The 14,578-nt window shown below is 31.1% G+C and overlaps 2 protein-coding genes across 2 annotated transcripts; one reads left to right on the top strand and one right to left on the bottom strand.

Annotated features, from left to right (window-relative positions):
* Window positions 1-1,023: 1,023 nt before the first annotated feature.
* On the bottom strand, window positions 1,024-8,516 carry LOC141447833 (fizzy-related protein homolog). The gene is made up of 2 exons (XM_074115710.1): window positions 8,359-8,516; window positions 1,024-3,184 (listed from the first exon to the last, which is right to left on the bottom strand). Exons 1-2 carry the CDS (start codon window positions 8,363-8,365, stop codon window positions 1,602-1,604), a joined length of 1,590 nt encoding a protein of 529 aa, XP_073971811.1. The 5' UTR covers window positions 8,366-8,516; the 3' UTR covers window positions 1,024-1,601.
* A 207-nt stretch (window positions 8,517-8,723) lies between these two features.
* Window positions 8,724-14,089, top strand: Mcm6 (minichromosome maintenance 6). Its single transcript, XM_074115708.1, has 16 exons — window positions 8,724-8,950; window positions 9,021-9,164; window positions 9,339-9,618; window positions 9,696-9,844; window positions 9,923-10,071; window positions 10,148-10,254; window positions 10,360-10,534; window positions 10,616-10,740; window positions 10,818-11,051; window positions 11,152-11,319; window positions 11,404-11,541; window positions 12,379-12,531; window positions 12,609-12,753; window positions 12,974-13,105; window positions 13,542-13,672; window positions 13,805-14,089. The coding sequence occupies exons 1-16, from the start codon at window positions 8,859-8,861 to the stop codon at window positions 13,919-13,921; spliced, it is 2,439 nt and encodes an 812-aa protein (XP_073971809.1). The 5' UTR covers window positions 8,724-8,858; the 3' UTR covers window positions 13,922-14,089.
* The last annotated feature ends 489 nt before the right edge of the window (window positions 14,090-14,578 follow it).

The raw sequence follows: 14,578 nt of genomic DNA, 5'->3' as shown, positions 1-14,578 counted from the left end.
TTTTTAATTTGATATTTAGCTTAGTTGACAACAGAAAATACCACAATAGGTTTTGGTCGAAATCGGCTGACCTAAAGTCTCGCTATTGAGAATCAATTTGAGAAAAAGTGTTAGACTTTCCTCTAAGCGTCATTACTGTGATATCTAATGAATAGATTTGTCTATATTCTCACCATTATATTTTATCTAAAACGGTTCCTTCTAGCAGTGATTAAATCTACAATTCTACTTGAAATATGTTACCTGGAGATTTAATTAAGGGTACTTCTATGAAGGAGGATATGCGTAGATGCCGTTTAAAATGAAAAGGATTAAAATTTGAGTCAAAGGTTAGGAGTTTGAAGAAATTTATGAGTTAGAACTTTGAGAATAACAGCAAGAGGAAGTCGTTGAGCATTCCTGCAAGTGAGTCATCCCTAAAAAATTGATCTAAGCCAGCATCCAGATTCATTATTTTTAAAACATTTAAATTCGTTACTTCACACAGATTTGATTTAAATCCAAGTCTCTCAAAACAAGGAGAGGTTTTCTCAATTAATATATTCCCACAGTACTTCACTACCGAGATTTTCTTCCTTCCAAACGAAAATTACATACATTTTGAGAAAGAAAAGGATACATTTTGATTTTTAAAATAATGAAGCAATAAATCATAAAATTACCTTTAAAATTCTGTGCACTTCTGAATTCTTCTTTAAGAGGAACCTCTCTTTTAGGTTTCCGAAGAATAGTTTAAGTTGCATATAAAAGGATTCCATTTTTCTTCCAAAAATCATAATTCCACGTCGCCTTGTAGAAAATAAACAAATAAAAATGAATATCCACAGCCACATCGTATAGTTGAAACAGGTCCGAAATATGTAGGTTAAGAAATTTAGGACAATCTAAACAATAAATTTTGGCATAACATTTTGAAATAGCTTAAAAAATTTGAGATTCAATCCCTGCGCTTTCATCTAGTTTTGAAGATATCTTGGGGCACTAAATCTGCAATGCGAATTTTTCTAGTGGATCAACAGTGGCCCTAAGTAAATATCTTTTATATTTTTACTATTTTACAGTTAAGAAGTAGAACTTACAAGAATTCTTAAAATCTTTATTTTCATTACTTTTATTACCTAATTTTTTCTTCTTTGAACTAATAATTAAATTCTGGAACATCTAACACTCAATCCAATATGTTTTTTAATATTAAGATATAGTTTTTAAATAAAATTAGGAAAAAAAAAATAAATCATCCAAATTACTGCAATAAATAAAATTTATCTCAATAGAATTTATGTTCACATATAATACTATACATACTCCGAACAACTATCAATAATTGAAATAAAAACATTAATACTTCCCTTAAATCAATTTTTTTTCTTCAAATATAACCATAACTGTACTTTTGAATACTGAACACACTGTTTATAATATAAGGGTTTCTGATTTTACAAGATAAACTTATTTCTTCAGGCAACAAAAATAGAAAGAATTTAATAAAACTAACAATTAATATAAAATAAGAAAACAAAACTTATGTAATACTGACTTTTTTTTAATCGATTTACACAAATTATTAGAAATATATCTGTATATTTCAATATTGCACTTCTTTAACGAATATTTCCAAAGAGATTTAGTACCGATTTACATTCTCTATGAGATCTCACCTTCGGAAAAACATTCCAAAATCGCAGAGTTTCATCACCAGCACCAGTAACTATTGATTCTCCATCTGGTGACAAAGCTAGGTAAAGAACTCGAGTAGCATGGCCAGTCAATTTGGTTACCTGGCTTAATGATGGATATTTCCAAAGCACTATCTGATTCTGTGAGTATCCGTGCGTACTTACAAGCTCTGAGAAATGTTTTGACCAAGCAAGGTTGCACACTTGTGAGCCTGTATCGACACAATGCACTTGTTGTCCTATAAGAGTATTCCAAAACCTAATGCATCTATCAGCTGTTCCTCCTCCGCTGACTAGAAGTCCCTGGTGATGAGGTGACCATGCAATCGCCTTAACTGCAGCACGATGTTCAGTAAAAACTTGAACTGGGGAAGTAGAATGTAAATTCCATACACAAAGTCTGTTATCGTTGCCTCCTGAAGCCAGATGTTGACTATCAGGTGACCACTTCAACCCACACACTTCCTGTTTATGCCCTGGTAACCTACGTTCAGGAGTGATTGAAGAGGATCTTATATCTCTTTGCAATATAGTACGATCTCTTGATCCTGATGAAAGAACGTCACCAGACCAAGCGAGGGTACCAACTCTAGCGGAATGTCCAGATAATTTTGATAATTGCTTATTTGCACCAACATCCCACACTTCTATATATCCATTATTTGTCCCAACTGCAACTAAGTTTCCTCGTTCATTCCAAGCTACTGATGTAACACTGTTAATATCAGAAGAAACATCACATAAGTGTGTTACTTGACTAGTACACGCTGACCACAAATACACACAACTTCCTAATCCAACTGAAAGGACATTCTGAGATGACCAGTCCACTAAATTCAGGTAAAAATCGTCTTGAAGTTCTGGTGCATCCAGTATTTTGAAAGGTATTCTTGATATTTTTCTAGTAGCTTTTCTGGAAGTTCTAAGTAGTTTATGACTATTAGGCCCAACTGGCGAAAGTGAAAATGGTGCTACTGACTCTATACTCATTTCTGGATCAACTGAAGCTTTAAACTGGAACAAATTCCGCCCGGCTGAGACAGAATTTTCTCCTTCGCAAGTTTCTCTTGAGTCTTCAATGCATGAACCAAAAAGTTCATTTTTCAAAAGACTTGAATACACCCCATCATCTTTGCTAGTTTCATTTCCACAATTTACATCTCGTGTTTTACAACCTTTACCGTTATTATTTTTATTACCAGGTAACATTGAAAAGCGTGTTTGCCAATTCGCGCTAAATCGACTTGGTATGTATCGGTCAGATATTGGAGTCGAATACAAAGGAAGCCCACGAATAATGCTTGAATTTACCTTACTATTTCGAACTGATTTGTTACCTCCAACTGATGTAGAGAATAAAGATGACCCGCATAACTGGGTGCAGACTGGATAATTTTCTGCTTCATTCTCTTGATTTGTTTCCGTGTGCATATAGTTATCTATTACGAGGGCCTGTTGTGCTTTCAATCTTCGTGCAAACGCGGTATTCATATCACACTCTTCCATATCTGTCTTGCAGTGAAAAGTAAAATATATTTTTTTCTTTAAGAAAAAAAAGTTCACAAACAACTTAACTATTTTTTTTCAAACATATATCTTCTAAGTAAATAATGTCACTGTGGTCCAAAACAAATTAATGTACGCGAAAGGAAATAGTATTAAATATAAATAACCAAGAGGCAAGAAAGGCCGAAAATATTGGAGAAGCCAAAACGATGTTAGCACTTCCACGGTTGGAGGTTACTTTGTAACTTATGATTGTTTGGGAATGTTGTGTGATGGTTATCCTAACGTTCAAGATATAATTTTAATCTTATCTAACAGTGGTGCCAACATCGCCGTCCCAATTTTTTAAAATCTCAAAACAGAAGTGTGGCTACTACCGTTTTTTAAAGCCTTTTTCGTTAGAACTAGTAATTTAAATAAAATATTCGTCCTCTTTATTTATTATAAATGAAGTAAAATAAACATGAGTATTTTAGGAAGCCTTTATTCTCATTAAGAAAACTATCATAGAATATTCTCAAATATGCAATAGTTTCTGAACACTAACTACCATTACTTTCTTAATTTTTAATTGAGACGAAAAGAAATTTGTTTACTTTCTCTTTCTACAAGTGTGAGGATAATACTTTGGGTAAAATTGAAATTTTCGGAAATACGAGCTAAAAAACCTCTTCAGTTTAGCAAGAAAAAGTTTAATTTAGCAGTAGAGTATGTCAAAGAGTGTACAAATATCTAAAAACAGACAAGAAAGTTCAAACCTTGCATTTTGAAAAATTGTCGGACTAAAATTTCTGCAGGAATCTGATTTTAATGAAAAGCGACTTTATTGATGTGAAATCGCTGTTAACGCTATTTTCTCGTAAATGAGAACAAAGATTTTCGTTAAACTTCATATTATTACCAACCATCAGTTTTATATATACATTTTTCCAAAAAACTGGATTTTTTAATGCGCTCAGGGACCTAAAATTTCCCTTAGTGCTTCCCTTAGTATCAGCCAAGAGCAGCCTTTTTCAGTGTAATCTAGGTTTTACCCTCATTTACCCATTCTAAATTTTACGACAGGATCTTTGCCTCCTTTAACAAGATTTCCTAGGTGTTATGATAACCAGCTTTCTTCGCCACTGTCTGGCACCAAAACCAAATCCATCTATCTAAATATGCCTAGTATAATATTTTCGGTACAGAAAATTGCAATTTTTATGTATTCAACCAGGGCACATACACAACACATCAAACTAAAAAAAAGTAAATTTATTACTTATTATTAACTTGCGAATTCAGAATAACGATTTTGTCAAACGTTTTCTCGTTTTAAATATTTAACGTAATAAAATTACGTCATTACGGAAATTATTGACATTGTTACCGGAAGAGAAAGTAAAGAACTAAATCAGCTTAAGATTTAATCGCATTTACTTTTGTGGTATTCCAGAAAACTCATTAGGGAAGAAAGAACTTTGAATTAATTACCAAGCGGCTATAAAACCCTCTTTTCCTTTGCAATTTTTCCTTTCTTCTACAATACTGGGCGTTTAGAAAGTTCGTGTCAAATTTTCAACAGAAATATTCGTTTTGAGACTTCAGGAGTCCCAAAAAGTGGTTTTTACAAATTACCATATATATGCAATTATATAAATATTTATGTGAGCATATTTGTTGAACCTGTAGAGAGTGCGGGTCAGCATAACTGCTGAACGAAATATTGTAGGAATTCAAAGTTCAAAAAGCCTCAAAAACAACAAATGGTTTTGCGAAAATAACTAAAAAAAAGTTATTTCTAATTAAAACTGAAGTCAGTGAAGCTAAATCACCACTTTATATACCAATTTCTTCAATTATTAAAAACAAATCTGTAACTCTTATATGAACCAAAAAAATCATAAATAAAAATGTGAATGAAAACGATGGGGCGCTAGAAGAATTTAATAGAAAAACACATAAAACAAAGAAAAACTCTCAAGATTAACTTTTCAATAAAGACTGGTAAATAAGAAGTTTTTAAGGAAAAATATTTCAGTAAAAAAGAATGTAAATCTTGGTAAAATAAAGTTTAAGCTAAAAACGAAGAGTCACGAAGAAAACAATGTATCAACCAAAAATTTAATGATGATACGAAAAATAATAAAGTTGAAGCTAAAAAAAAAGGTTAAGTTAAGAAAATTTTTTTAAAGAAGTTGAATTGAGAATTATGAGTTCGTAAACATCGAGAGCGGATCAAACAGAAGTTAAGGTAGAAACGGAGACAAAAGAAATTAAAAGTGAATTGAAGTTAAAATAAGCTATAAAAGTTCAAAATTTTAGTTAGAGATCATTTGAAGAAAAGAATTAAACTAATTGACAAAACTCGAAAGGATTGGAAAAGGAGGTTAATAAAAATAGAAGAGTTAATTTGATTAAATAAGAAAAAAGTGCAGATTTATAATAAGTGAGATAATCCAAGTTGAAGATTAACTCTCGTGAAGCCTGAGAATGAAGTGATCCATCGGAGTCTTATGCATAATGTGTATTCTACTCTAAAGTATAAGAGTTCATACTTCTCTTATAGTTTTGTAGAAAATTGTAAAACTTAAAATAAAACCATTATTTATTGATTTGGTTATTTTAGGCCTGAGATTTGATGCCTTTTTTGAAAATCCATTTCAGTTTAAAATTCCTAGTATTTTTAGCAGTCATACAATAATAAGTCTGAAGAAAAGGACCAAACAAAGTGTTCTTTTCTAAACACTCTTGAAACATGCTCAGATGCTTAAACAAAAGTTTTATTACAGATTGGTTATTTCAAGTCTCAAAAACAACAAATGGGTTTGCGCAAATAACTAAAAAAAAAGAAGTTATTTCTAATTTTTAAAACTCAATAACGAAAATAAGCTTGGCAGTTAAACTTTCCCTAAGACTAACATTGAAGACAAACTAAAAGAATAATGTACGAGTAACCGAGTACTTAGATGAGATAAAATAAGTGACCGTTAGCTGGGTTATCACAACTTATTAAGATATAATCGTTATTTAAGAGTCATTGAAACCAGATTATCTTAAACAGTTCAAATAAAATCTAAGGTAATGAATAGAATTTTTATCTAATCAGAAATGATAATGAAAATCAAAACCAAGTTTTAAAAAGTAATTCCGTAAAGTTAAATAATTTACTTTGTAGATAACATATATTTACGAAAAGGAATAGCTGTCATAATATAATTTGTTTTTCTAATCGGATTCATTTATAGTAATAAAACTATCTAAATGTAAATTGTTATGTGCCCGTTTTTCTTATACCGTATTTGTTTATAATATAAATTCATAACTAAAAATCTTGAAATTACAATGGAACAATGCCGTAATAGTGTTTCAGTTTACATTAGAATATTTAAATTATCTTGTTTCTAGACAGTGGAAGGAATGTAAATTATTGAAATACCGAGTCTCAAGAAAATTTGATAATAAAGAGTAATGATTTGTAGAAAGATAAAGTTCAGAAGACTGTAATATAAAAGTGAATATGACAGCCCAGATTGTAAGGTAATCGACCTCTTGCCTTTCACCAAAACTGCCTCCATTGTAGCAACTCATCAATCAGTTGTCAAAAATGCATTTAAAGAGTCCAGTAGCACAATATACACCATTAAAAGTGTTAACAAAACTATTTCTTAATAGATGAATGTTTTGAAAAGTTTTTTAGTGCACATATCCCGCTCAAGTAGAGATAGGAATAGCACAGTGAAAGATAATTTTATTTTTTAAAAAAATATATATAAACTGGTAAAAATTGTTATTAGTAATACTGATTAGTTTTTGGGGTGTGGTCAGGCTAGAAAAATACATGTTCACATCAAGCCAACTTTTGGAATTTCCCAGAGCTACATATGAAAGAAAATCAAAGTGTTGAAAATATAAAATGAGCAACAAATGAACTATAAAAAGTTAGTGTAATTCTAACTTTATGGAATCGAAAATACAATACGAATATATTGAAGTTGCTATACGAATGGGCTGAGATCCATTTTTAAAATTCAAATTTTATTAGTGCCTCGATCCGAAGTTTATCGAAAAATTTACTGATAAAACAAAAGATTTTCAAAAAATAAGTTTGTAAATGATCGATAACTTGTAAATTATTACTTAAGTATTTTTATTTTCCTATTTATTACAAAAGTAAGCTTTAAAAAAATCTTATACCTGGCTCAGCCAAAGTTGTCCAAACAAACTCCAGGCTGTTTTTTATTCAACACTATTTCATTAATTTATTTATTAGCCAAATTTGTTCGTAAACCATGCGGTCTTTCCGCATTTTGTATCTTTTTTATGTACAATATGTAGGCAGAGGTCTGTTTAAAAATCTTTCGCAAAGCGCGGACCCCAATCAAATTTCTCTTAAAAATAAAAAAGACAAGTACATAAAATAGCTTGGGCAAAAGACAGCCAAGATTATTTTTAGCAAGTTTGACAAAGTCAGTTACATGATTGTTAAAAATATACTTTCGTAAAACTTATAATGTAACACAAAATATCTTTCTAATTGTATACATTGGTCCTGTTAATGAACTGTGGATAATTTATCCGTTGAGATTACAGAATAACGGCTAAAAACGTATTTGTTGTCTTTATTCTCTACGAATATTGCCCATTTATTTCTGTGTCTAGAGTTTATAATGCAAATGTTCCATCCCTTTAGTTTTCTTACGATACAAGTGATCTTATGACAGATTGAACATGATCTTACAACTGAACTATTGGTTCTCATTATGTGTAGCAATATCAATTGTTGATTTTTTTAAAATAAAATAAACTAAAAATGAAGTTTAAAAATTACGATTTGCGCATGGATATAGAATATGTCATATAACTTGAATTTCAATGGAAAGTTATGAACGAAAGTTCGTGTAAGGTATGCAAAATGAATACAATAACAAACTAAAAGTGAAATTTAAAAATTTTGAAATCTGCGATCGAAGAATTAGAGAAAATTGTTACTGATTTTACTAAAATTTGATTTAATAAACACATTACACATTGCAATTAGGCTTACAAATACAAAATGTTTAACTGTGGTACACTTAAAATTAAAAGTTCATCTGGGATTGTAACTCTGAATGAATAGATTTAAAGAATTAAATATATTCAATGTTTCTCGTTCAATTTGTAAAAAGTTGTTTGTTACTATATTAATATTACTCACCGTACATAAAATCTAATTTTGCATTGAGGCAACTATTTCCATTTCTTACATTTATTTTAGTGTGATGTACTTTCCCCACAAAAAAATCATTCTCACCCAATTATAAACTTAATTCAAAACAAATTAAATCATTCAAATAGGTTTTCTTTTTGCAGTAACTGCTCCGCTACCTAATTGATCTGTGGATGTTGCCTCCCGTACTAGCATAAATTATGGAAAAATGTTTAGATTAAAAAAAAATATAATAACTAAAAGTATATTATTTTTAAAATCCAAACTTGCTAGTAATAGTTTTTTTAACAAACAATTCGTAGAATTAATTATTTTTGAGAATTAAAAGACAAAAGAATATTGTTGGCCACCTTGAGGTAAAAGGCGGGAGCAATTCAGTAGTTGGCGGATTTTGCTGTGGGTGCTCGTTGTATTTTGTTAGAAAACATTGATAATAATTAGTACTTTCTGCATTTAATTTGGACAATTGTTAAAAAGTAGATCTAAACATGGATGTGGCCGGTCCTCAAGATGGACAAATCAAAATGAAAGATGAAGTTGGTGTAAGGTGTCAGAAGTTATTTCAAGATTTTTTGGAAGAGTAAGTAATATTTTCTATCTATTCAATATATGTCTTTCTTTTGACTTCTTAATTAATTATTATGTTCTAGGTTTCGAGAGGATGGTGAAATCAAGTATTTAGACGCTGCTCGAGATTTGCAGTCACTTGAACGTTGCACTTTAGAAGTTAGTTTTGAAGATATAGAAAAACATAACCAAAATTTGGCTACTGCAATTATAGAAGAATATTATCGGTCAGTTTCTTCGTCATTATTTGAGTGAAAAACATAGAGATAATGCTTTAAAATATCTTAACTGGTTACTTTAGTTTCATGGTTAGCTCCAATTTGTGTAGTACCAAGTTATAATGCCTATTAAGAAAGTTTAATATCTTGTCTCTAATATAAATTCAATGATTTTAAGAGCAGAATTTATCCATACCTCTGCCGAGCAGTTATGAACTTTGTGAAGGATCATGGATCTGATGGTCAGTCTAGTGGTAATTTAGAAAAAGAGTTCTATGTTGGCCTGACAGATGTACCTACCCGGCATAAAGTTCGAGAATTAACTACGACAAAGTTAGGCACTCTAGTTAGAATTTCGGGACAAGTTGTCAGAACTCATCCAGTTCATCCAGAACTTGTTTCTGGAACCTTTACCTGTTTAGATTGTAACACTGTAATTAAAGATGTTGAACAACAGTTTAAGGTATTTATTTAATCCAAACATTTTTTGCTGCTAGTATATTATTCATTTGGACCTTGTTAGCAATTTTCATATTTCAGTTCACACAGCCTACAATATGTAGAAATAGTGCTTGTCAGAATAGAAGAAGATTTATGTTAGATATAGATAAATCAAAATTTGTGGATTTCCAAAAAGTGAGAATTCAAGAGACTCAAGCAGAATTGCCCAGAGGTTGTATCCCAAGAAGGTAGCTAATAGTTTTACGAACTTAACAATTTATTAACAAAGTATTTTGTTCGAAGATTGAAATTGTTTGTTTTCTTAGTGTTGAAGTGATTTTAAGAGGAGAAGTTGTTGAGTTGGTCCAAGCAGGTGATCGTTATGATTTCACTGGTACTCTTATTGTAATTCCAGATGTAGGTTCACTTTCGCTACCAGGCGCCAAAGCCGAAAGTGCATCCCATCACAAATTTGGTTAGTTTTTCTCCCATTCTACCTCATGATGGAGCATAAATTTTCTCAAAATTTTAAATATTTTTTTTCCTATTAGGAGAAAGTAATAACGAAGGAGTTCGTGGTTTGAAAGCTCTTGGTGTTAGAGACCTGAATTACAAGTTAGCTTTTATGTCCTGCAGTGTAACTCCTACTAGTCCGCGGGTGAGTGCAAAGTTTTCCGTTTGCCAAAAGTAAATAGTTTATGGCTATTACTCTTTTCTTTAAAAATAGGTGATAATATTGTAAGCTTATAAGAATTTTTATTAGTTTGGCGGTAGTGGTGACTTATTGATGGAAGAAGTAACTCCAGAAGTTATGAGAAAGAATATGAGTGAAGCAGAATGGAAGAAAATATATGATATGAATCAAGATAAAGATTTGTATAATAATCTGACTAAATGTTTATTCGCTTCTATTCATGGTTGTGAACAAGTAAAAAAGGGTGAGTATCGTGTAAATGGACTTGGTTAAGTTAATTTTCGGTTTAACATGACAGATCAAGAAAAGTAAGTTTTTATTGTAGGAATTTTACTCATGCTGTTCGGTGGAGTGCCTAAAGTTACAACAGAAGGAACCACTCTTAGAGGAGATATTAACTGTTGCATTGTTGGGGATCCTAGTACAGCTAAATCACAACTCTTAAAATTGGTAAAGGATTTAGAAAGAATTGAAACTTTTATTTATATAGTTCTTTTTTCGAAATATATGTACGTATCAAATTATAGGTTGCTGACATGTCTCCGCGAGCTGTATACACTTCAGGAAAAGCTTCATCTGCAGCCGGCCTTACAGCTGCTGTAGTACGTGATGAAGATTCACCAGATTTTGTTATAGAAGCAGGAGCTCTGATGTTGGCCGATAATGGTGTATGTTGCATTGACGAATTTGATAAAATGGATCCTCACGATCAAGTAGCCATCCATGAAGCTATGGAACAGCAAACAATTTCGATAGCGAAGGTAGGTTTGGTAGACAAGAGTTGTTAAATTATTACATGTTATTCTACTTACGTGCGCGTTAATATATTTTTTTAAAATAAACTTTTCATTTATTTAATAGGCTGGTGTGAGAGCGACATTAAATGCACGTACTTCCATATTAGCGGCTGCTAATCCTGTTGGAGGACATTATGACAGGACAAAATCATTGCAGCAAAATATTACCTTATCAGCCCCAATTATGTCTAGATTTGATTTGTTCTTTGTCCTCATAGATGAATGTAATGAGGTAAACTAATTTATAAAGCTCCCATTTTTATAAATTGATTCAATTTACATTTCAAAAATAATGTGTTATTATTCATATTTTTAGGTAATAGATTACGCCATTGCGAGAAAGATTGTTAATCTTCATAATAATGTAGAAGATGATGTTGATACGATTTACACAAGAGAAGAAGTATTAAAATACATAACTTTTGCAAGGCAGTTTAAACCTATCATAAGTGAGGTGAGTTTGCTACTGTTACTGAATACGAAGAGCCATTCCATTCATAAAAGACTTGCTTCCATTTAGGAAATTTGTTTCTAAATTAATGAAAATTCACTTATAACATATATGTTATACTACCTTATAATCAAAACTCTTTTAGTCTTACCTATATATCAGAACGTGAGAATGTTTGCTTCAGATAATCTTCGGAATTTGAGTAAAATACTTATCAAAAATCATAACTCTGACTCTTATACTGGATTTGGATTCTAGTCCAAATCTAGAATTAAATTTCGTTTCCAGGAAAGGGTTTAGCTCTATGGTTAGCGTATACTGATTCCTACGCGGAGATTCTTGATTCAAATCCAGCTGCTGGCTCTTCGATTTTTTTCTTACTAGGAGTTCTTTCAGCTCACTGTGTGGAGATGGGCAGTGTTCGTTTGTAACGAGAAAACACTGCAAGGAGGCCGGTAGTGCACTAAAAAAAGCTCCGGGCGTCAGATGTTGACTTGCCTTAAATTAACAAAAAAATAAATAAATGTATCGTTTAACTAGGTTAGGGATTTATTGAAAACATGTTCTCCAAGAGTCATTCAAAAATAGTGCAATGCGCTTCATATAGCTGAAATTCCCTTGACAGACGGCCAAGAAGTTACCACACTCCATTTCTTAAACAAATTATTCTGCTAATTAATTGCATTCAGGGTTAAGGAGATTATTATTTCAATCCTGAAAACGAAACGTTATTTAAATAACTTCTGTCATATTTCATTCATTGATTCACATACTAGATATACATCTTCATACTAGATTAAAACGAAAAATTATTATTCACTGAAGTTTTATTGCTTTTAGGATGCTGCCAAAGGGCTTGTAGAAATGTATACTAATTTGAGACAACGAGATGGCGGTTCTGGTCTGAAGTCAACTTGGAGAGTAACTGTTAGACAATTAGAAAGTTTAATACGCCTTTCTGAGGCAATGGCCAAAATGGAATGTGTTGATGAGGTTATATATTAGGAAATAATATTTGCTATCAATTCTTTTTCTAACCAAAATTTATAAATCCATTCCTTCAATCGCAGGTCCTTCCAAGACACGTTATAGAAGCTTATAATCTTCTCAATAAATCCATTATAAGAGTTGAACAGCCTGATATTCATTTAGGAGATGAAAATGAAACAACGGATACTCCTGAGCCAGTGGCTAATGGTGTTAATGGAAATGGAGGTATCTTTAATAATCATGGTTATTTTATTATATTTTTTCATGCTTTTCACTAGTCTTTCGCGGAGTAACTGCTGTTCTTATTGCTTTATGAGCACAATTATAAATCCAGTTTCAATCAAGTTTTTTACTCAAATACCACTTTTTTTCTTTGGAAACTGTACACGAAAATTTATTTTTCTATTAAAAGTTTAATTGAAACAATGCTGTACTATCATTCCAGTTGAAGAACATACAGATCAATCAGAGAGGGAAGAACCAGGTCTACCCAAAAAGAAATTAACTCTTTCGTTTGAAAATTATAAAACATTATCTAATATGTTGGTTTCACACATGAGAACTGAAGAAATTGAAAGTTAGTACGCTATTGAGATTATTTAATTTTTGGTAGTATCATCGTTTTTAAATTAAACTTTTGACAACTATTATTAAATATATACTATTGTAAAACATAAATTAATAATGTTAAAGAAACGCATTAAATCCTACCTAAACGTCATTTAAAATAATCCCATTCAAAAATTTAATATCCCCTTTTACAAAAAGTTGAATAAATAAAATGTAGGATTTCAAGAGATCGAATTGTATGAGATCGAATACAATAAAAAATCACTTTTATTTAAAAATAATTTCTGGAAGTTAGACAAGTGACTCTTCATAGAATTAATTATATCTAATTGTGCTAACCCCACATCTGTCCTGTCTTATCCGAAGCGAATCTGAAATCCTACTATTTAAAGAAATCAATAATTTATTTTCAAATTTGCTTTTTTTATTCTTTTTTTCTAAAGAAACTGGAGTTAGAAAGAGTGAAGTGGTAAACTGGTACCTTGAGCAAGTGTCACATTTAATAGAAACAGAAGCAGAACTTGTTGAAAAGAAATCGCTAATTGAAAAAGTTTTGGACAGGTTAATTTATCATGTAAGTAAAACAATTTTTAATAGGCAATATTTCTTTAGATTTTAACGTCTCAGTATCTGATTACTTTTTTTTAATGATTTTCTTAATAGATCTTGGTCAAACCAGTAGAATAATAATAGATTGTTATTTCAGGATCATGTTGTAATATCATTAACCCAAACATCTGCCACAGAACCGGAAGCTGAAGAGGATGAAGAAGATAATGATCCAATACTTGTTGTTCACCCCAATTATGTTATTGAAATGTGATTATGTTGCTGTTATATTTTACTGTTAGTTTGTAAATTTAACAAATTTCTTTTTATGTTAAAGACATCCATATGTACATAGTGCAGTTTCTGTTTTGTGTTAATATGATTATAAACATAACCTTGTACATAAATGCTTAATAAAAGGTTAATATAATTTATTTTATAAGCACTCATCTCACTACAATTTATTTAATCATTTACATTAATTTTTTCCGCATGCATTTATTCTGACAATGGCTGTACAATATCTTTTTACACTCAACCAAGAGATATTCTTTCTTTTCTTCCTCTAATTAAGTAAAATAATATAAATGCACTCAAAACAACGGAATTTGTCGCATTATCTGTGTTGCTTGAATTTTAAGGGAAAAGGATTTTAAAGTAGTTAGGCCTCTTGTCCTAGAAGCGAGTGTTCACGAGACAACTTGCGACCGATTCCACCGTAAAAAATACAATGGAACAATTTCTAATTCTATTGGCGGCAAGCGACACATCTTCCTTAAATGGAATTTGTCGCCATTGTAAACTATGCCTAGTCTATAAATTCATACACTCAAAATTTTCCCACATTCATAATCAAATATTTATGCATGCCTAAACTAACATAAGTGAGGTCGACAGTTTTTCCGGCCTGTCTACAAGTAGGACAAGAAAT

Source organism: Rhodnius prolixus, unplaced genomic scaffold (assembly GCF_049639745.1).
Source record: "Rhodnius prolixus isolate KJV_2025 unplaced genomic scaffold, Rpr scaffold_13, whole genome shotgun sequence".
In the NCBI taxonomy this organism is placed as follows: Eukaryota; Metazoa; Arthropoda; class Insecta; order Hemiptera; family Reduviidae; genus Rhodnius; species Rhodnius prolixus.
The sequence above is the reverse complement of the archived record's forward strand: the minus strand, read 5'-3'. Positions and strand labels throughout refer to the sequence as shown.

Excerpts from the sequence above, each read along its gene's own strand:
- Mcm6 (XM_074115708.1), top strand. The coding sequence starts at position 8,859 with ATGGATGTGGCCGGTCCTCAAGATGGACAAATCAAAATGAAAGATGAA. Across the intron at positions 12,754-12,973 it reads TGGTGTTAATGGAAATGGAG|TTGAAGAACATACAGATCAA; the intron begins GTATCTTTAATA and ends CTATCATTCCAG. Across the intron at positions 13,673-13,804 it reads TGGACAGGTTAATTTATCAT|GATCATGTTGTAATATCATT; the intron begins GTAAGTAAAACA and ends TTGTTATTTCAG.